The 23,180-nt window shown below is 37.8% G+C and overlaps 1 protein-coding gene and 1 long non-coding RNA gene across 6 annotated transcripts in view; one reads left to right on the top strand and one right to left on the bottom strand.

Moving 5' to 3' along the window:
* LOC128778391 (uncharacterized) overlaps positions 1-3,541 on the bottom strand; it is a 57,206-nt gene extending 53,665 nt beyond the window's left edge. Inside the window, exons 1-2 of one of the 4 annotated variants that reach the window (XR_008423983.1) lie at positions 3,179-3,541; positions 1,808-2,116 (exon numbers count right to left, since the gene is read on the bottom strand). This is a non-coding gene — a long non-coding RNA (uncharacterized LOC128778391). Of the gene's footprint in view, positions 1-1,494; positions 1,582-1,807; positions 2,452-2,643; positions 2,755-3,178 lie in introns of those variants that run through there. The other 3 variants (XR_008423982.1, XR_008423984.1, XR_008423981.1) reach the window with 3 other exon arrangements.
* Positions 2,710-23,180, top strand: part of PDK1 (pyruvate dehydrogenase kinase 1) — a 32,890-nt gene continuing 12,419 nt past the window's right edge. For both annotated transcript variants that reach the window (XM_019459686.2, XM_019459683.2), the window contains exons 1-8: positions 2,710-2,911; positions 4,775-4,916; positions 7,789-7,860; positions 9,991-10,175; positions 10,456-10,551; positions 11,779-11,856; positions 13,655-13,731; positions 15,543-15,641. In XM_019459686.2, coding sequence (XP_019315231.1) covers positions 2,710-2,911; positions 4,775-4,916; positions 7,789-7,860; positions 9,991-10,175; positions 10,456-10,551; positions 11,779-11,856; positions 13,655-13,731; positions 15,543-15,641 — 951 coding nt within the window. The remainder of the gene's footprint in view (positions 2,912-4,774; positions 4,917-7,788; positions 7,861-9,990; positions 10,176-10,455; positions 10,552-11,778; positions 11,857-13,654; positions 13,732-15,542; positions 15,642-23,180) is intronic.

Genomic DNA, 23,180 nt, shown 5'->3' with positions numbered 1-23,180 from the left:
TGGTTATTTTGAATTGAAGCTACTTGGAAAAAGCACAAACACATGGAGGCTAAACAACATGTTACTAAGCACAACATGTTACTAAGTAACCAATGGTTACATGAGGCTACTTGGGAAATAGCCAGTGTAAGGACACAGACCTTCCTCTGTCCCCCACCCCCACCACCGCCTAGGCAGAAAATAAACCTTCCTTATGAAAGTTACCTTCCCTGTACTAAGAAGTAAAAAGACAACCTTATCACCAGAGATAGAGATTTTAAAGCTGAGAAAGTTGTAGAAACAAACCTTGTCACTTTTATTTTAAGTTTATTTAGACAGGGTGGAGGGGCAGATAGAGAGGGAGAGAGAAAATCCCAAGCAGGTTCCCCACTGCCAGGGCAGAGCCTAATGTGGGGCTCAAACCCACGAACTGTGAAATTACGACCTGAGCCAATATCAAGAATCAGAAGTTTAACCAACTGAGCCACCCAGGCAAACCTTGTTACTTTTTACTAATCTAAAACCTCAGCCCAAATTCTTAGAATTCTTAATTAAAACTCTCAAACATTTATTTTCTTTATCCTGTTAATTCCTCACAAATTTATTGTCTTTTTGTCTAAAATGTATAAAAACTGCGAGTCTTGGTCATTTCTTTGGATCTTGATTTCATTATTGGGTCTCCATATGCGCCTAATGAATTGGGTTTTTCTCCTGTTAATCTGTCTCATGTCAATTTAATTCCTAAACCAGCTGGAAAAACCTGGCAGGGAAGGACATTTTTTTCCTTCCCTAAAACTGCTTCCCCTAAGATATTTTTACCAATCGTCGGGTTAATAGATCCCTGAAAAACTCTAATGTTCTCTCCAGCTTCTGGACAGTAAGCCTTTGACCAAAAAGTAAAATGTTGATACCATTTTTAATGTGTTTTCATAGAATCACTCTCTGGATATTGAGCAGAAGTTTGGTGGTGAAGATACTTTGGAGAAAAAAAAATATTTTAATAAACAGCTGAGTTAGTTTCTGGGAGAACAAAGTTGCTAAAATAAATCTCAAGATTCTTGCTGGGCCTTTGTACTTCCACACGAGTCAGTGTTCAGCTGAATCCCTCCACCTGCTCAGGTGGAAAGCAGCAGAGTTGCAAACAGTGGTTGAAGGAGCTGAATAATACTATGCATAACCTTTAAGATTTTGGAGCTTCTATCCCAGTGATTGCTGGAGCTATACATGCATTCATATTTTACTGATAAACTACCCAGGAAAAAGTAATTTTGTTTCATCTAAGACATACCTAAGTACTGGGGATGGATAGAGGGGGAAGTCGCAGTGGAGAGGAGGGACAGCAGTGGTGATTTTCAGCACAGATTGCAACTTTTGTAGCTCTAGGGCATTAACCAATGTAAGAAATTGTCTAGTCTTATATTCACTACAGGCAGTTCCTGACTTTCAACAGTTCAACTTATGATTTTTCTACTTTACAATGCAGCAAAAGCGATATCCATTCAGTGGAAATCATACCTTGAATGTTGATGTTTTCCCAAGCAAGACGCAACGTGGTACAATCTTCTTTCGTGATGCTGTGTATCAGCAGCTCCAACTCCAAGTCTGCCACATAATCACCAGGGTAAACAACCGATGTACTTACAACCATCCTGTTTTTCACTTTCAGTACAGTATTCAATAAGGTGCATGTTCTTATAAAATAGGCTTTGTGTTAAGAGGATTTTGCCCGACTGTAGGCTAATGGAAGTGTTCTGAGCACATTCAAGGTCCACTAGGCTAGGTTACGACGCTGGATAAGTTAACCGTATTAAATGCGTTTTCAACTAACCATATCCAGAGGTGCCCCATCGTCTAAGTCGAGGAAGACGGAGCAGAAGAGGAAAGGATGGAGCAGCCAAACTGTGAGGCTGAGAAGACAGTTAAAGTCAGTCAGTCAAGGAGAGGGACCCTTTAAGTACTTTGCTGACCGTGCCCGAAGACTTGTCACCTAAGACTTGAAGTTGGGTTGCCAATCATCTTCTGGGTCTGCAGTCGCTGACAACATTTAGGGCCACATTCCCCCTTGTTCATCCGTATTTTTGTACCACTGCTTGGCAAGGGTCAGATCCTGAAGCTCTCCGGGTCTTGGCTCCTTCACCTGTAAAATGTGGGGTTTGTATCACAGAGGAGAGTTTCTGGAAAGCGCTCGGACAGCCAGCACACAGGTGTGGGAAGCGAAGCGCGGCCCAGTCCTTCAGCCTTTTGGCTGAGGCCGGAGAGGCACAGATAGCAGGAAGGTGGGGTGTGCTCGGAGAGAGCGTGGGAAGGGGGCATACCAGTAAGCGAGGGCGCCTTAGGGGCTCGGGCGCCACGGCCACCTACGGGCTTCCTAGCTGCAGGGCGGGCCGGGGACTGAAGAAGCCTAGGCTCCTCCCGCACCCACGGCTTCCCGCCGGCAGACCTGCGCACGCTCTCCCCGCCCCACTGCTCGCCGGCACCGCCCCGGCGCACGGAGGCTGGACTTTAGCACAGGGGCGGACCCCACTCCCGCTCCCGCCTCTCTCCCCGCCTCCCTCTCTGGGTCCCGCCCCGCGGCGCAGGGGGCCGGGCTCCGGCGAGGGGGGCGGTGGCCGCGGCGGTGACAGCCGCTCCCCGCCCCCGAGGGTCGCCACGTCCCTCACGTACCGCCCGGCCGAGGCGCTGAGCGGCGACCTGGCTACCCCAGCTCCGGCTCCTCCGGCGGGGCTCGGCATGAGGCTGGCGCGGCTGCTTCGCGGAGCCGCCTCGGCCGGCCCGGGCTCCGGGCTGCGCGCGGCCAGCCCCGGCGCCAGCCGCAGCCTCACCTCGGACTCGGCCTCCGGGCCGGCGCCCGAAAGCGGCGTTCCGGGCCAGGTGGACTTCTACGCGCGCTTCTCGCCGTCCCCGCTCTCTATGAAGCAGTTCCTGGACTTCGGTGAGTGCGGCCCGGGCCTAGGGCCTTTGTGCGCGGCCCTGCTCGGGGAAATGCGGCCCCTGACCCGGGACGGGCCCGGCCCTCGCTGGCCCCCTCTCACCTCTGGCGCACCCCTCCTTCTTAACGTCTCCCCCCCCCCCCCCCAACGCTGTAGGTGTTTCCTTCCTCCCTTGCGGACAGATCCCCAAGCTCAGGTGCACGCGCTGGCGGGCGGGATAAATAACCGGGGGCGTGTGCCTTTTTATTGTGTATTGTTGAAAAACAAACCTGGAGGGCCGCGGGCGGAATGACCTCCCGCCTTTCAGCGCACGTGCGGAGCCGCGCTCTCTGCCAGGCGCCTTCCGAAGAGTAGAGCTCCGGCTGGAGGCAAGTGTGCTGCACACTCCCGGGAGTCGTGTTCGGATTCTGCACAGTGATGATAAATGCTCAGTTTTGTAGACGATGATTGCATAAAATTGGCGCGATGATAGGGGAAGCAGGTTATAACTGGCCCAATTGTTTCATAGAATGTTTTCCTTGCCACTTGCTTAATAGTGTTTCCACCAACAGCACATTCATTTCATCATCAGCAAGTAAGTGTTGAGCACACGTAAAGTGCGTGAGCACTAGACGTGGGGATTGCCACATTTCACCCTGTAGAGGCGACTGTCCACTTTCCTCGTCTTCCGGTGGGCCCTTCCTGGTTTTCTCTAGAAAGGATGCAACAGATTGCAGAGAAATTGCAAAGTTAGACTTATAACTTTGACTTCTCATATGGAGGCGTGGGGGGGGGAGGGAAAACTAATAAACTCGAATAAAGTCATAACATTTCAGTAGAAAAAGTTATCTTCTGCATTGTGAGTACTGTTAAGTCAGTAATGGATCTCTGGTGGGCTCAAAAGATATCAGCTTAGCTGGCAGCTTTATCTTAAAATTGTGGTGTACAGAGGCGAACTCTTTTTGGCGCAAAGCCCTCGGTTTTCTTTGTTGTTACTTTAAAATGACTGTAGTGTGATTAAGGGGTGAATTTGGCCTTGTTCACAGTATGCCATTAAACTTTCACAAGAAAGTGTTTTCCTTTAATTCGGTAATTACTGCTAGGAACGATCTAGTTTTGGCTAAGGCTGCCTTTCTAAAACAGCAAGATGACATTCGTGAGTTCAAAATGCATTGCTGAAATAACATGATTTTTTAGTTTAACTTTCAATAGAACTGCTTGTCAAAGGACATTCTACAACTGTTCTGCTTAGTAGCTTGGTACAGGAGTGGAGGAAGAGCAGGATGCTTACCAGGAATCAGACTATTGAATAAGACCTGGGGGTGGGGGTGAGGGGAGGGGGAGCTTGAAGATGGTTGCTGAACAGGTATTGGTATTCTTTGCTTTCTGTTGCCTGAAATCCCTCCTGTACATCAGCTCTTTGCTTATCGTGGTTCCCACGCACATGACCAAATTTCTCTGTTTATATTGGACAGGTATTCATTTCTTACAAACCTGGAGTTAGGAAACAGATTTTCTAAATAATAGCATCCAGTTAATAGGCTTTGGCAGGTCCTCCTGTAAATTAGACTCTGCACCTTGTTCAGACTTGCTCAGGTTACCTTGGTGCTAAGATAATCACAGGAAGGATGCAAGTGATGGAGAGGGGAGAGTATCTTCACTGCTCTACAAAGCGATTGGAATGTCACGACTTAGGTCATTTAGGATGCCTCACAACCCTGCTGACTGGGTTATCTCATCCCTTTCGTCCTCATTCCCTGTCATGAAGGTGATGCTACTACCACTCTGACGTTGCCAAGTAACTCCCTCTGCGTTTCTCCCTGCCTCTTGGCTTCTACTGCCTTATGGGCTCTACTTACTGCTGTTCCCACCTTGTTTCGTTTTAGGATCTATGAATGCTTGTGAAAAGACCTCATTTATGTTTCTGCGGCAAGAGCTGCCTGTTAGATTGGCAAATATAATGAAGGAAATAAGTCTACTCCCAGATAATCTTCTCAGGACTCCATCAGTTCAGTTAGTCCAAAGCTGGTAAGATTCCCATCTTGTGTTTGCAATTTCAATGGACTTACGGACTTTACTCAAGGTGAAAGCAAATACTCTTTTACTCTTCAGTGGATTCTTACGGTAGTAACAGCATTCCTCCACCTCTTTTTGGGTGTGTCTGGGCTTGTCCCCTGAATCCTGGACTCTACCACTCCTTGACTTTGAGAAAACAAACAAACAACCAATCAGAACTGCATAGAAATACACACACTAAATTTAAGATTTCTAATATTAAATCTGTAGGGATGTTATGTTATAATAAAAAATATCTACAAAAAATATATGTCTACCATTTGTTGATGGCTAGGGATTTATAGGCATTACCTTTAATCCCTTTGACAACTCTGCCCATTAGGCATTATTATCATCATTTACAGATGAGGAAATTGAAGCACCTACTGGCCTTTTGCCAAAGGTAGTACCATTCATAGTGGAGGTAGGATTCAAGCCCAGATTTGTTTCTTTCTACTATACCATGCTCTAGTCAGAATGATAAAATGTATTAAAGTGTGTATATATTTTTGAATAAACTGAATTTATTTTACTGTAGTATATCTTTGTCAAACACAAAAGTTAAAATCTTTATTCTCCCATTTTAAAGTAATTAGAAATTAGTGGAATCATATAAGAAACTATGCTGTCTTCCAAAATATGACAGTAGAGGTATTAAGGGTATGAACATATACGTGGCCATTTAAATACAGCCTTTCTTGAAAAATAAGATAAAAACAGAGAGGGAGGCAAACCATAAGAGAGTCTTAAATATGGGGAACAAACTGGGGGTTGCTGTTGGGTGGGGGGGGATGGGCTAAATGGATGAGGGACATTAAGGAGGGCACTTGTTGGGATGAGCACTGGGTGTTATATGTAAGTGATGAATCACTGAATTCTACTCCTGACACCATTATTACACTGTATGTTAACTAACTTGGATTTAAATTAAAAAATAAATAAATACGGCCTTTCTTGTTAATGTTATTAATTTAAAAGTGTAATTCTTTTAAGCACTATACATTTCAAACAAAAGAGTTTGCCAGAGTTCAGTCTTAAATGGAAAATAAAAATTAGCTGCAAGATTTTTCCCAGTTCTGATTCATGGAGATCTTAGCACTTTTTTGTAGCCATTATAGTTTGTAGGAGAAGCTGATCTAACTTCAACTTTAAAAACCAAGCAAAAGAAGTATGACTGCTATAATATGTGATAATGAGATGCTATCTGGTTCAAGTATGGAACAATTATGAGTGTGGTTTAAAGAAGAGGCATTTGTTTTAGGAACTCTGATGGAATCTAAAGGAGAACATATAATTTTCTATGGAAGCTTATTTCTGTTTTTTAAAATTCTTCACTGAAAATAGAATATGCTGCATCTTGAAATCTGTTCTGTGCCTAACATGTTGTCAGTGCTCAACCGTCTCTTGAATTAAGAGCGTAGTTTTTCTTGCCAGGGAAGAGAAAAGTAAGGGGTAAAGCAAACGTCAGAATCACTTGACTTTGGAATGTTTTGGACTGAAGAGAGGCACACACTGCTTGTCAAGAACAGCTTTCCAAATCAACATATGGATTTACAGATCTTACAAACACTTTCATTGCTCCTGGATGCCTACTAAAGACAGTTGTAGATAACAGTGCCCACAGACCAGCCAAAGCAGAGCCTATATAATTGAAAGTCATTGAATAGTAGTGAGGTGTTTTCAGCTCCGGCCCTGTACTGCCATTATGCTTGGCCGCATGACCTTGACAAAGTCATTTGGCTTTCCTCATTTTGTTCCTTCCTTAACGGGTGATTTGCTACCGTGAATTGTTAGATAAATTAAAAACCTACATTTGTATGACTTCTGTTTTTGTTCAGCTCTGTTGAAAAGAACTATGTGGTAAGTTATAGGCTTTTAACAAATACTTGTTGATGGTACACAAACTATTAACCTGGAGAGTGCTTGCTTCTGAAGGACAGACAGCCACCTTCAGCTCCAGCTGGTCATTGCCACTGCGGAAGTACCATCCACATCATCTGGTTTTTGTTTGTTTAAAGAAAAGCCACAAGTCTAGATTTTTAATGTAGAATCTCCCAATTTTGAAAGATTGCAACTAATTAAAAATTTTGTAAAGCACCAAAGCCCTAGAAGGTCTGTAGGGTTTTAAAACACAGGTTTTAAGCTAGACTCATAGACTGAGGTAGGTGTTCCTCCACATTTCGCTGAGACTAAGACAAATTAAGTCATTTCCCTCAGATCACATAGTTACTGGTAACAGACTCGATTCTTATGACAATCAGCATTTCTACTGTATAGTGGTAAATTTAAGAAATTGAAAAGCTATTTTATTTTATTTTTTTATTTATTTATTTTTTTATTTTATTTTATTTTTTTTAATGGTTATTTATTTTTGAGACAGAGAGAGACAGAGCATGAATGGGGGAGGGGCAGAGAGAGAGGGAGACACAGAATCTGAAACAGGCTCCAGGCTCTGAGCTGTCAGCACAGAGCCCGACGCGGGGCTCAAACCCACGGACCGTGAGATCATGACCTGAGCCAAAGTCAGACGCTTAACTGACCAAGCCACCCAGGCACCCCGAAAAGCTATTTTAGAGTATAGAACTTAAGAATAAAAGAAGTAGGAAATCTGAAAACTCTAAAATGTAACCTATGTTCTTAGGAGAAAATGTGCACCTTCTATTACTTTATGCCAGGCACTTTGCTCAAAGGTGGATGGGTATAAAAATCCTACTTCAACCATAATTCATAGCACTATTCTAAATTAAAAATTAAGAGATGGGTAAAAATACCTTTTGAGTATTTTCATAATATTGAAATTTCAAAATGTGAAAAAACAAATTTACCCTACTGATTTGCATTTTAGGTATATTCAGAGTCTTCAGGAGCTTCTTGAATTTAAAGACAAAAGTGCTGAAGATGCTAAAACTATTTATGAGTAAGTACATGATTTTGACCCTATTCGGAACACAATTTTTTTTAAATTTTTTTTTTTAACATTTATTCATTTTTGAGAGTGAGAGAGAGCATGAGCTGGGGAGGGGCAGAGAGAGAGAGAGGGAGACACAGAATCCAAAGCAGGCTCCCGGCTCTGAGCTGTCAGCACAGAGCCCAACCCGGGGCTCAAACTCACGGACAGTGAGATCATGACCTGAGCTGAAGTCGGACGCTCTTAAACATCATGTAAAAAATATAAATGTATTGAACTTAAACTTGCTATTGGGTCACTTTAGGGAAATTAACTTTTAGTTTCTCACCACTTGAGAACATACAGTAGTACATGTGTCTATAGCAGCTCATACAAGTAAGACAAATATTGTAAAACAGTGAATATAAGAAAAGACAGTTCAAGTCTGATGATTAGGGAAAATCCAGAAATGGCCTTGGTGCCATTTGGATGATAGGGGACTGGTGAGAGGACTCTATCTGGAGAGCTCAGGTGAACATTCAGCTGCAGCCAGTCATTACCAATGCAGAGACATTATTCAGATTGTCTGATTTTTTTTGTGTGTTAAAAGCAGTAAGTTTAGATTTTTAATGTAAAATCTCCCCCAGTTTTAAAGATTGCAACTAATTTTAAAAAGTTGTTTTAACACCGAAGGCCTACAACACACCTCTGTGGTCTCACTTTCTGACCTCTGTAAGATGATGAAAATAATATGACAAATGTAATAACCAGTGTACCAGAATTGATAAACCCAGGTAGTCCCCTCAGGCAGTTATCTGCTTATTCTGATGAATGTTGCTCAGAACTTAAAGCCCACCTCTTTTGTTGTCCCCAGAGTCTATTGCACATTTTTTTTTTAACTGTCTTTAAACATGATGGCAACATTTCACCTTTTAAACATAATTGGGTCTGAAAATAACATCAAGGATTCACTCTCTGCCTAGCTTTGAAGCACACTGTATATTTAATCTTTAAAACAGTGCTCTTGAGTTAATGCTATCTGTGCACAAAGAAGTTAAGTAACTTAAGGTAGCATTAAAATCACATAGCCAACTAGTGTGATGGGATCAGGATTTGAACCTAAGCACCTGCACTTAAAAATAAACGTACACTATAGAACCTTCTGAAAATAGCTAGTCAGAGCTGAATCTAAAAAATAAGGTGAGCAATCAAGCAGAATAATCCTGTTTTGGGTTTTAAAAGAGAGAGGTGAAATAAAGGGGTGATTAGGAATGCTGAGTGTTTGTTGTTTTTGAGGAGTTTTGTTGTTTGTATTTTGGATTAACAGTTTGGTTTTGAAGCAGATTACAAACTAGGAATTCCAAAAATATTTTGAGCGATGAGAGCATCACTGGAATAAGTTGATAGTACTCAAGATGATGACTTTGAATGGGAAAGCACTCATTCAGAAGTGTAAATTCTGATGGGTATGTTACAAGATGGATTTTATTTCGTAATTAAGACTTCTTTTCTCTTTTATCTAGATCTTTAAATTAACCATGCAATAAATGTCTTCTAAATGACAGAAGTGGGAAGGCTGGATGACTTGAAAATTTTTCTTTTAACACAACAGTTGACTTTTTCTCTCCCATTTTTAAACTTCTAGGATCAGCGACATTAAAATTCCTTTTACTTTTCTGTTCTCAGTAGTGCTTTCTCTCTTGGAACCATAGGGAATAGTTCCAAAACAGACGGGCTTTATTGGCTTATTCATCTTCATTCCTCACAGAGCTGTGTTCACTAGAAGCAAGCACTCTCTGTCTTCTCTTATGCTGAACGTCCGTGGAATACTGTCCTCGTAGGGAATGCTCAAACGATCTTAGTTGATGATGGTTAAAGCAAACCCTTAACATTTTTAGGATTGTGTTTTGTGGCAGCCTTACTTTTAGGAGTTCCAAGAAAATAATTAAGTTTCAAAAGTTTTATTTTGGAGGTCTTTATATTCTATATTCTATATATTGATGATCTGAAATAAAGTTAAATAAGCAGAAGAAAACATGCACTGATGCGTTTTTACTGAAGTGGGGATTTCTTGCCTAGAAAAGGTTGGTTAAACGTCGATTTTAGTATTAAATTCACTTGTCAAAATATTTGGCTGTTTTGACGGACAGGTTTGTTTAGCTTTACAGATACTGTGATTCGGATCAGGAACCGACACAATGATGTTATTCCTACGATGGCCCAGGGAGTGATTGAATACAAGGAGAGCTTCGGGGTGGATCCCGTCACCAGCCAGAATGTTCAGTACTTTTTGGATCGCTTCTACATGAGTCGCATTTCAATTAGAATGTTACTCAATCAGCACTGTAAGTATCTAGAAGTCAGGAGAAGAAGCAAAATAAAATGAATGTGTTGGTATATTTTAAGTTTATTTAGAAAACTTCCCTTTAATAAACATTTAATTTGGCTTTTTTGTGTGTATTAAGTAAATAGGCTGTCATGCAAAGGAGGTATTCTTATTGAATGTAAAATACTATGTTTAAAAAAAGTGTCTCTTCTACTGTTTGGCACCATTCAGAGACACAGTATTCAAATCAGGAAAAGGGCATTAGAGAGTTTAGCTTATTTTGTTTGTTTGTTTGATAGCTTTATTGTTTGGTGGAAAAAGCAAAGGAAGCCCGTCTCATCGAAAACACATTGGAAGCATAAATCCAAACTGCAATGTAGTTGAAGTTATTAAAGGTAAATGCTTACATTTCTCCTTTCATGAAGGATGCAAAAATCAAAGTTATTGAGTGTTAATTCATGCCAATAAAACAATTACTTATATCTTGAGATAAAACATTAGGAACAAATGCAAGGATTTGAGAATAATTTTATGATGTTAATTGTATATTATGTATAGGATGAATATTATGTTGATCCAATGCTTTGTTAGGCAAAGTATGGTGATACTGTGAGGGCACCTGTTTCACTTCAAAAAGATTCAAGCTCCACCTCCCCCTGCTTTCTAATTCCCTGTACTAGGAGCCATAATCTGTAATAGTTTGGTTTGCATCTTTCCACACTTTTTTCTGTTTATACCACATATACTCATATATGTACATATGTATATATGTAATTGTTGTTCTTACATTGTTTGCTTTGGGAAAATGGATGCTGTATGTATATTTTTCTATAAGCTTAGAGCCATCACACCACGTTCAGTACATATGGAAATACCTTAGGTTTTTGGGTGGCTTAATGGGTATTTCAGAATGTATTAATCCATCCTTCTATTGATGCATATTTAGGTTTTAATTTTTTTTTAACCAGTATTACTGAAGTGAACATCTTTAGACATGTGCTGACTTTACTAGTATTTTAGAAGGCAAGATTCTTAGAATTTAAGACATTTAAAATGCATTTAGGGGCACCTGGGTGGCTCAGTCAGTTAAACGTCTGGCTCTTGATTTTGGCTCAGGTCGTGATCTCACGGTTCATGAGATTGAGCCCCATTTCGGGCTTTGGACTAATGGTGCAGAACCTGCTTGAGATTCTCTCTCCCTCTCTCTGCCCCTCCTCCCCTCCCTCAAAATAAATAAACTTAAAAAAAATTTTTTTAAAGCTAAAATGCATTTAAAATTTTGATACCTCCAAAAAGGTATCAAACAATGAATTCCTAAACTTTTACCAACTCTATATGTTATGTGTATTGTAAATATTTTCTTCACCCTGCTGTTTTTACTTTGTTCACGGTGTCTTTTTCTTTATGAATGTTTTTATTTTCTTAGAATCATATCTGTCATTTTTCCTTTATGGCTGTTAGGTTTTATCATGTCATACCTTCTCCAAACTAAGACTGGTAAATTATATTTTCTTCCATAAATGGTTTTAAAATTTCGTTTATCAATAGTATTGCCATCTTAATGCATGATATAGAAATACATTTATTTTAATGCTTTTTTTTTTTGTTTTGATTTACACTAGATGGCTATGAAAATGCTAGGCGTCTATGTGATTTGTATTATATTAATTCTCCTGAACTAGAACTTGAAGAACTAAATGGTAAGCCTGATGATATCTTTTTCTGAATGATTAGTGTTGTGATTATCTGAGAAGGAATGATAAGAAGAATTTAGATTTGTTTTAATATAAAAGGACTTTTCATAAACTCTTTCACTGAATATGAAAGCTGAGGGAGAACAATCATGTTAAAAATATGTGTGTGTGTGTGTGTGTGTGCGCGCGCGTGTGCATGTGTGCGTGTATGTGTGTAATTAGTTGAATTCTGTCTGAAAAGCATTTTGGCTTCTTCCTCGTTTTGTTTATGTTCAATTGATAATGTTGATTCTTTCCTTATTTTTGTGGGTTTTCTTTTTGGTTAGTTTGGTTAGAAAAAAATGATGCCAAGAAAATTATATTTGACTTTTATATGCACTTCAATAATGTAGAATTGAAGAATTTAAGAATTCCACTTACTGAGTGGTGAATCATTTTTATTATTGAGGAAGTAAAAAGACTGGGGGTGTAAAGAGGAAAGAAAGATGCTGATCTGTTTGAGAATCTGTTAATCTCTGATGGTCTTTTCACCCTGACTAGTAGTGTGCCTTTTGGACAAAACAATTTCAGATATCTTGGAAGGAGATTGATAAGTTTCTCTGTGTTTCTGAGGGGTAGTGTAGTTTTGTAGAGGGAAAAACAGTTACTAAGTGAAGATGACCCTTTAAGAAGAATAAAATTAAGTAGGGTTTTCCTAAACTGTATTCTGGAACATATAGTGGGAGAGCAATAAAGAAGTTACTCAATTTAAAATAGAACTGCTTGGTGTTTTTCTAAAGCCATATTAACTTTTGTTTCATAACAATACCATTCAGTAAATGAGAATCACAATGCAGAGATGATATTTATACCTGAACTGCTGTGAGCATGTTCTAGGTGTCCCATCCATGTTTCCGTGGGGTGGTTTATTCAGAGGAGAGTCCAATTTATTGGGTCAGTTGGAATTCTAAGGTAGGGTGAGGCTTATTGCTTTGCTCTACTTTAAGTTCTGTTTTACATACAACCTGCCCCCCTCACCACATCCCCAACTGGCCTTCTAAATTTAATAAAATGTTTGAATGTAGAATTTGTATCCCTTGATAAATTGATGCTAACTTAATTTTTTTTTTAATTCAAATCTATATACATAGAAATGCCTGAAATAAAACAGAAAACATTCCACATGGGAGAAACATTCAAAAAAATGACTTTAAAAAAAAAAAAGTTTTTTGTTTTTTTTTTATGTTTATGTGAGTTGGACCATGGAACTTATAGACTTTAATACTTGTTTTGGTACTCTGTATTTAAGAGTCTCTTATGGTTTGCCTTCCAATGGGGGCTGGGGGAGAAGGGAAAATGGGTGATGGGAATTGAGGAGGGCACTTGTTAGGATGAGCACTGGGTGTTGTATGTAAGTGATGAACCCCGGGAATCTATCCCCAAAACCAAGAGCACACCTTACACACTGTATGTTAGCCAATTTGACAATAAATTACATTGAAAAAATTCTTGCTTTGGAAAGTAAAATTCTGGCCTAAAGGCTGAGTGTCCTTTAAAAAGACTCACCATCATAGAGGAAATAGGAAGCTGGGTTGGCTAGATTGTCATTCAGGGTCGCAAGAATGACTGCAAACTCATGTTGTCACTGTCATATGTGAATGTGGGGTCAAACACTAATATACTGAAGAACTGGGGTGACAGTTCTCTCCCGAATAATAGTGTCCTCCATAGTAAATGTTTTCTTTTCATCACTACACAATATATACTTTAAAATGCTTGAAGCACATCTCTCTGTACTTTTATATTTTTCTCTTCTGCTCTGTAGCAAAATCACCAGGACAGCCAATACAAGTGGTTTATGTACCATCCCATCTCTATCACATGGTGTTTGAACTTTTCAAGGTTTGTAAAATAGTATTGCATAACCTTTATCAGTCCTTTTCTGAGGTTAGGGATCTGCTCTGAAAATTAAGTACTCTACCAGGTTTTCCTCAGTTTCATTAAAAGATGTCATTTCATGCTCAGTGTCGTGTCACGTTGCTGGAGATCAGCCTTTTGTCAACACTGATGGACATCTCAGTGTAGCAGTCAGCTCATACTGGGAAGTCAGAAAGACCTGGGCTTGAATTCCAGGTCTTGATACATACGTGACCATGGGAAAATCAGTCAACCTTTTTGAGCCTTAGTTTCCTCTTCTGTGAAATGAGGATAATACTATCCAGGTTATGATGATTGGGAATAGCATACTAAATGTCCAGTACAATGACAACTCATTATAGGTGCTCAATAAGCTATATTAATATTTTTTAAAAATGGAATATTTAGAAGAGTAATTTTCAATTTTCCACCCTTAAAAAACCAGAGTCCCACTATTATATTTTTTTTCTTTGAAAAAGTCATTTATATTGACTTATAGGGCTTCTGCTATCATATTTGCTCCTTACAACAAATTTCAAAAGCTAAATAAAATGAGTCTAGTAATGTTGAGAGTACTCTTTTCCCAAATAACGCACCAATGACAACTGGCTAATGGATAGAAAAGTGAGTGAGGAGAAGTGGTACAGGTCCCTGTGGCTAAAAATGACTGCCCTAAATCAAGCTGATAGTCTCTCTGACTTTAGTTAACATGTCTTCAGCCAGCAGCAAACGGCTAGAAGAGGTGGCTTTCAGCCTGACGATGAAAAAGAAAAATACACTGAAACACAGAAAATCTAACAATATCATAGAACAGCAGGAGTGCAAGAATGCTCTTTTGTTCTAGGACATCAAGAACGTATCTAATACCTTACAAAAATCTTTCTCAAAGTGGGAAAATAAATAAGCAATTGGCACTTAAAGGATTAAGATTAATTTTTTTTCTTAAAATTTCAGTTACATAAAGGTCTTATTCCCCATGATGCTTAATAAAATAAATAACCATATTATAAAACAGATTTTATATAATGTCAATAATAATGTCAATAATCTTAAGTAGCCTTTGGTAGAGATTATAGCATCCCCAGGGATACTTAATCCTAATGTGTATGTCAGGGCCACACACTCTGAATTTTTAGGAGTGTTTTTAAAAAATTTAGTTTAAAAAATTTTTTAAATTCGGTCCCATCTTTTGCCTTTTTAACTGTATCTAGTTTTATCAATTTCTCCTCCATTGCTACATGTCATGTTATCTTTTAGCGCTCATAATATATTGGCATTGTGTACTGTGTATCCTTTAGGAACTGATCAAAACTAGGGATATTTACAATGTAAATCAAACTAGTGATGAATTGGATTAGTTTCTACATCATAAAACCATTGCTGTGAATACTACATGAAAAATTTTTTCCTTAATTTATGGCAATTAAAATGATTCCTAAAAATAGAGACAAAACTCTTTTCAAAAAATAAGTTATTATCTACTAAACTATAAAAATATTTGGATAGAATTTTCAGCTTTAATGTAAACTATTTAAGTGTTGAGATGCCTGGTTTTGGAAAATATGCAACCTGGATTTGGTTGAAATCTTTAAGTCAAAGTATTTCACCAGTCGTCCAAAATGGACAATAATTTTTTTAAAGTAATTCTTTAAATATAATTATAAGAATTATACTTTGGCATATTTCCAGCAAATTAAAAATTTTTTAATTTCAAATGGTGCCTATGTGTTTGAAAATCAGAATTAGTTTCTTCTTTTTTAGAGTTGTGTTTTGAACGGAACCCTAATGTATTTCAGAACGCGATGCGAGCGACGATGGAGCACCATGCTGACAAAGGTGTTTACCCTCCTGTTCAAGTCCACGTCACACTGGGTAACGAGGATTTGACTGTGAAGGTAAATGCTCCCCGGCATTGTTTTGTTTGTTTCGTTGATGTACAGGCATGCACATAATTTCTTGAAGACCTAATTTATTCTTAGAAAGAGATCTTATCTCTAATAGCTAATAAGCACGTTGCTTCATTTATCTGGCAGATTATGGAATTATCCCTTGAGTCTCTTTCTATTCTGGTCTGTAATCCAGATGATGCAAGTAAAAATAAATCCTGAAAACACAGTTTAGCAGTCATCATGAATATCTACTTTGATAAAATATATATATATATTTTTAGAATTTAACATTTATTTATTTTTAAGACAGAGAGAGAGAGAGAGAGAGAGAGCATGAACAGGGGAGGGTCAGAAAAAGAGGGAGACACAGAATCTGAAACAGGCTCCAGGCTCTGAGCTGTCAGCACAGAGCCCGACGCGGGGCTCAAACCCACAGACTGCGAGATCATGACCTGAGCTGAAGTCGGACGCTTAACCGACTGAGCCACCCAGGTGCCCCTACTTTGATAAAATATTTGAGTGTTTGCAGTGTTACATAGATAGCGTATAACTTTTCATTTTTAAGTAATGTTTTTCAATCTACTTTTATATCATTTCATTTGATTCTCATAATGGCTCTTTAACAAAGGAGCACAGGTAATTTTATTGTCAATTTTACAGGTGAGGAAACTAAGACACAGTGATGAGCTCATAATTAATTACCCAACTAATAAATGTAACAGGACATGAAGTCAGGCTCTCTGACCCCAGAGAGCCTTCTTTAGATAGTTTAGTTTCTTAGAGTATGAATATGCTCTTTTTTAAATAATCCTTTTAAATTTTGTTTTAAAGTAATAAATGCAAAGAGTATAAAAATCAAATATATTAGTTCCTGGCCATTTGTAGGCCACTACTCAGAGATAATCTTTTAGTTATTTTTTCTGGGATTTATTGATGTATTTTTAGTAGTATTCTGATATCGCTATTTCTGAAATTTGAAAATTTTCAACAGCAAATACTAGCTTTCTGTTATGATAGCTTAGAAATTAGCTCTTGTAGAGCACCTCCCCTCCCCAACACAGCCTTAGTTGCTATTTTCCCAGTTTTAAGTTCATACATGAAATTCTGGATTGAAAATAATCATCTTGATGAATTTTGAAGGCATCTACTGTTACTTTTTTAAAAAGTGTATAATTCAGTGGTTTTTAGAATACAAAGTTGTGCTACCATACCACTAATTTCAGAACATTTTCATCACTCCCAAGAAAAACCTCAATACCCATTAGCAGTCACTCCCCAACTTCTCCTACTCCCCAGTCTTTGGCAGCCACTAATCTACTTTCTGTATATGGATTTCCCCATTTTGGACATTTCATAAAAATGGAATTATACAATATGTGATCTTTAGTGACTGACTTCTGCCACTTACTATAATGTTATAGCATGTATTAGTTCTTCATTCCTTTTTGTGGTTGAATAATACTGTTAGTATTTTGTTTATCCATTCATCAAGTTGATGGACATCTGGGTTTGTGTTGTGAGAAGACTTTGATAACTCGTTCAATCTCTTCATTTATTATCAGTCTATTCAGATTCTGTATTTCTTCCCGAGGTAGTTTCGATACTTTAGGCCTTTCTAAGAATTTGTCCATTTCACCTAGGTTGTTTAATTTGTTGGCATAGAATTATTCATAGTATTTCCTCATAATCCTTTTTATTTTTGTAGGATTGGTAGTAATGTCCCCACTTTCATTCTTGACTTCATCAATTTGAGTTCTCCCTTTTTTCTTGGTCAGTCTTGCTAAAAGCTTGTCAATTTTGTTAATCTTTCCAAAAAAACAAAACTTTTGTTGAGTTTTTGCCATTGTTTTTCTAGTCTTTATTTCATTAATTTCTACTCTCATGTTTGTTCTTTCTTTCTTTTCCTTGCTTTTGAGTTATTTTGCTTTTTTTTAGTTTTTTTTTTTGTTTTGTTTTGTTTTTTTGCTTTTTTTTAATTTCTTAAGGTGGATTTTAGGTTATTGATTTGAGACCTTTTATAGCTATACATTTTCCTCTAAGTACTGCTTTCTTTCTATCCCATAAGTTTTTTGTTTTATTTTATTTTTTTAACATTTATTCATTTTTGAAAGGCAGAGAGAGAGAGCACAAGCAGGGGAGGGGTGCAGAGAGAAAGGGAGACACAGGATCTGAAGCAGGCTCCAGGCTCTGAGCTGTCAGCACAGAGCCTGACATGGGGCTCAAACTTACAAACTGTGAGATCATGACCTGAGCTGAAGTCAGATGGCTTAACCAACTAGCCACCCAGGTGCCCCGTATCCCATAAGTTTTTTTATGGTGTGTTTTCATTTTTATTCATCTCAAAGTATTTTCTAATTTCTCTTGTGATTTCTTCTTTGACCCATTGTTTCTTTAGGAGTATGTTGTTTAATTTATATATATTTGTTAATTCCCACATTTTGTTCTGTTATTGACATCTAATTTCATTCCATTGTGGTTAGAAATACAGTTTGTATGATTTCAGTCCTTTAACATTTATTGAGACTTGTTTTATGGCTAACATATTGTCTATCCTGGGAAGTGTTCATGTGTACTTTTGAGAAAATGTGTATTCTGCTATTGTTGGATAGAGTGTTCTATAGATAGTTGTTGGGCCTAATTGGTTTATAATGTTACTCAAATCTTCTATTTTCTTGTTGATCCGCTATCTAGTTGTCATATCTGTTATTGAAAGTGGGGTATTAAAGTCTCCAACTACTATGGTTGACTTGTCTATTTCTCCTTTCAATTCTGTCAGTTTTTGCTTTATGCATTTTGGAGCTCTGAGGTTAAGTGTATATATGTTTATGATTTTATATCTTCTTGATGTATTCATCTTTTATCATTGTAAAATGTCCATCTTGGTCTCTGATAATAATTTTTGTCTTAAAGTGTATTTTTATCTGATATTAGTATAACCACTCCAGCTTTGTTTTGGTTTCTGTTTCCGTAGCGTATCTTTTTCCAAGATTTTTCTTTTAGCCTATTTGTGTCTTTGAATCTAAAGTGTGTCTCTTCTAGACAACATATGGTTAGATTATGCTTTTTTTTAATCCAGCCAGCCAGTGTCCATCTTTTAATTGGAGTGTTCAAGTCAGTTACATTTAACATAATTATTGTTAATATAGAATTTATGTTTGCCATTTTGTCATTTGTTTTGTATATATTTTATGTCTCTTTGATTTTTTATTTCTGTATTACTGATGCCTTTTTTTGTTCAAATGATACTTTCTGGTGTACCATTTTAATTTCCTCCTTGTTTCTTTTTATATTTCTTTGAGTTATTTTCTTGGTGTTGTCCCAGGATTACAATTAATATAGTGATTTATTTATAACAATTCAGAGTCAATTCAGATTAATACCAACTAAATTTCAATAGTATAGACATACTTTGTTCCTGTATAGGTCCATTCCTTCCCCCTCCCCATCCTCTGTACTGTTATTGTCATAAAACACATTTTTATACACTGTGTGTTCATCTACACAGATTTATAATTATTCCTTTCTGAAATTATCTTTTAAATAAGGTAGGAGAAAACAGTTACACGCAAAAAATACACACATACTATCTTTTATATTTACCTATGTAATTCTTTTTCCTGGTGCTCTTTATTTCTTCATATGGATTTTAGTTATTGTCTAATGTTCTTTCATTTCAGGCTAAAGGAATCTCTTTAGTATTTCTTTATAGAGCAGGTCTACCAGTGATGAACTCTCTCAGTTTTTGCTTACTTGAGAATGTCTTAATTTCTCTTTCATTTTTGAAGAACAGTTTAGCTAAATATAGGATTTTTTGGTTAATACTTTTTTTTCAGCACTTTAAATATGTTAATCCTACTGCCTCTGGTCTCCCCAGTTTCTGATGAGAAATCAGTTGTTAATCTTTTTAGGATCTTTTGTATGTGATGAATCACTTGCTGCTTTTAAGATTCTTCTTGGTTTTTGACAGTTTTATTATGATTTGTCCAGGTATGGATCTATTTGAGTTCATTATACTTGGCATTTGATGAACATCATCTTTTTTTTTTCTTAAGTTTATTTACTTTCACAGAGTGAGAGAGCAAAAGCGTGAGTGGGTAGGGACAGAGAGAGAAGGAGAGAGAGAATCCCAAGCAAGCTCCATGTTGACAGTGCAGAGCCTGGTGTGGGGCTCGATCCCACAAACCATGAGACCATGACCTGAGCCAAAATCAAGAGTTGGACGCTCAACCGACTGAGCCACCCAGGCACCTTGATGAAAATCATCATTTTAATCAAAATTGGGAAGTATTTTGCCTTCATTTCTTAAGATGTTCTTTCTGCCCCCTCTTCCATCTCCTCTTCTGGGATTTCCGGTACATCTTGGTACACTTGATAGGGTCACACAGGTCTCTGGTCTCTGACACATTTTTTTTTTCTTCTTCTTTTTTTTTTTTTTTTTTCATTTTTCTTTATTTTTTTTTTTCTTTCTGTCTCAGACTGGATAATTTCAATTGAGTTATCTTCACTGTCACTGATTCTTTTTTCCACATGTTCAAATCTGCTATTGAGCTCTTGTGAATTTTTCATTTCAGTTATAATATACTTCTCAACTCTTGAATTTCAGTTTGGTTCTCTTATATAATTTATATATATATTTTATTGCTGTTCTCTATTTGGGGAGATATCATCCTCTAACTTCAGTACTTTTAAAATGGTTTCCTTTAGTTCTTTCAAAATATTTAAAATAGCTGACTTAAAGTCATTAGTTTCCTCAGATATAGTGTCTCTTGATTCCATTTTTTCCCCTGTGCATGGGCCATACATTTTTCTTTGCATCTCTTGTAATTTCTATTGAAAATTAGACATTCAAAATAACATAATGTGACAACTCTGAAGATCACATACTTACCCTCTCCCAAAGATTGGTTGTTTTGTTTGTTTAGTGACTGTTTAAACTATTTCTGTAAAGTCTTTATTCTGTAATGTGTATGGCCACATATACTTGGTTAGCTTAGTGATCAACTTATGTTTGGACTGAGAGTTCCTTAAATACCTGCTGTCTTCCAGTCTTTGTAAAGGGGCTCCGTGTATATATTGGGGCACACTTTCAACACTCAACCCAGCAGTTAACAACTTCAAATTAACTTTGAGGTCCTTTACAGAACCTCAAGGTCAGTCAGAAATGAAACCTTTCCTGAACGTGAACATAGCCCTGCACATAAGCATGACCTTCTAGATTCCCAGGATATCCCTGAGCTTTTGTAAGCCCCTAAAGACATCTCATTCCCTCGCTTTTCCTATTAAGGTTTTTAGTTAATTTATTGTTTGCCTTAACTGTTGTACACTGCTTTAGGCAAACTTCAGGTTAATCAATTATCTCTAATTGTTTTTGACATATTTCTGAGGATCAGGGGTGGGTGTATACAAGACATTTTGCACTGGGGAGCTCAAAATCAGGCCAAAGAAAGATAGCCTTCCCAGCGGCTGCCAGGATGCCAGTTTCACTCTGATTGCATGTTATTGATGGGAGTGGAGATGGGGGTGGGAATAAGCCAAGTTAAAACACCACAGAGTCCACTGGTTTTGTTTTGCCTAAGTGTTCCCTAAATTGCTGCAAACCTTTGGTTAATTTTGGAGTTCTGAACAAATTTGATTCTGACAGTATTTGCCTTTTTCTTGGTGCTTTCATGGATGAGAGACTCCTTTTTCTACAATTTTTGCTGATGTCCCTCTTGCTATTCTTTTTGAGAAGACTTTTGCTTATTCCATTTCCTGTTCCTTCATACAGGCCCAGTTTTAGATGTCAGGCTTTAGTGTTTTGTTTGTTTTAACTGAAGCTTTTAAGATCTTTTCTTCAGCTCTGTTCTGAAATTTCATAATGGTGTGACTTGGTGTGGGTTTTTTCTTACTCATTGGTCCAGGCCCTTAGAATTTCCGTTGTGTCCTTGGCACTTTCTTCCCTACTGCTTCACTTTTTGATAGTCTTATTTGGAGGATGCTGGTCTTCATGAATTGATCGCTGATTTTCCTTATCCTTTTCTCCTGCTTTTTATCTCTTTAAACTTTTCATTCTACTCTGTGAGATGTCCTTGACTTTGAATTTCCAACTCTTCTATTGAATTTTCATTTCCATGATCTTATTGTAAATTTCCAGGAACTCTTTGTTTTTTATTATTCCTTTTTTAGAGCATTCTGTTTCAGTTTTATCTTCTATTATCACTCTGAGGGTAGTAATAATAGCTGTATTTTTTTAAAAAATTAGTATGCCGGGCGCCTGGGTGGCTCAGTCGCTTGAGTGTCCAACTTCGGCTCAGGTCATGATCTCGCTATTCATGGGTTTGAGCCCTGCATCAGGCTCTATGCTGACAGCTCAGAGCCTGGAGCCTGATTTGGTGTCTCCCTCTTTCTCTGCTCCTACCCCACTCGTGCTCTGTCTCTGTCTCTCTTTCAAAAATAAATAAACGTTAAAAAAAATTTTTTTGATTAGTATACCTTAACTCTCTACACTTTTCCCTCTGAATTTCTTTTTTCTGTTTAACTCTCTTGGCTGTTCATTTAAAAAGAGTGAGACACAAATAAATATATGGCAGATACCATCTGTGTGCTAAAAATGTAATGGGAATGCATCACTTTTTTTCAGCCCAGATGCTAAAGTATGTCTATTTTTTAGTTGTGTGTCAGCTATTTGCTCATTAAGGTTTACTTGATTCAAAGTAAGTCCCACATGTCTTCTGCTTTGGGGCCTCAGTTGTGCTACAGTAGTGTCTTTCTCATACCTTTTTCTGTTTCTCTTTCATGTGTTTTTACATGTTGGTCTGTAGCTGTTTTCTTTCACTTGTGGTCATCCATCACAGCATAGATCAAGATTCACTGAGGTCTTAGACACTTAGCAGAGATTTGTCCTGTGCTGGTGGACAGGCTCTGTTTGGGGAATCTGTCTCTTTGGTGTAAAGAAAGCTTTATAATGACGTGGCAGTTCCATTCCTAAGTGTATACACCAAAGGACTGAGAACAGATATTCAAGCTAAAACTTATACAAGAAGGTTCATAGCAGCATTATTCATAATAGCCAAAAACTGGAAATGGCCCAGATGTCCATCAACTAAAAAACAGATCAACAAAATGTGATATAGCCACATAATGGAATATTATTGGGCCATAAAAGGAATGAAGTATTGGTATCTGCTACAACGTGGCTGCTACAACACTGGAAAGATGACACTAAGTAAAAGAAACCAATCACAAAAAACACATACAATTCTATATATGTGAAATGTCCAAAGTGGGCAAATGTATAAAGACAAGAAAAGGACTAGTGTTTTCTTAGGAGTGTGATCAGTAAAGAGTCCAGGATTTCTTTTTGAAGTAATGAAAATAATCTAAAATTTGTGGTGATGGTTGTACATATCTGTGACTGTATTAAAAACCATTCAGCTTTTACATTTTACATAGGTGAATTTTATGGCATGTGAATTATTTCAATAAACTTGTTTTTTAAAAAAAGAAAGAAAGGCTCATAAGGGTCTTGAACAGACTGTTCTAGAGGTCTCTAAAAACTCTACCCAT

The sequence above is a fragment of the Panthera pardus genome, unplaced genomic scaffold, assembly GCF_024362965.1.
Source record: "Panthera pardus isolate Hobbes unplaced genomic scaffold, ASM2436296v1 HiC_scaffold_10, whole genome shotgun sequence".
Classification (NCBI taxonomy): domain Eukaryota; kingdom Metazoa; phylum Chordata; class Mammalia; order Carnivora; family Felidae; genus Panthera; species Panthera pardus.
This window is presented reverse-complemented; position numbering and strand designations above follow the sequence as displayed.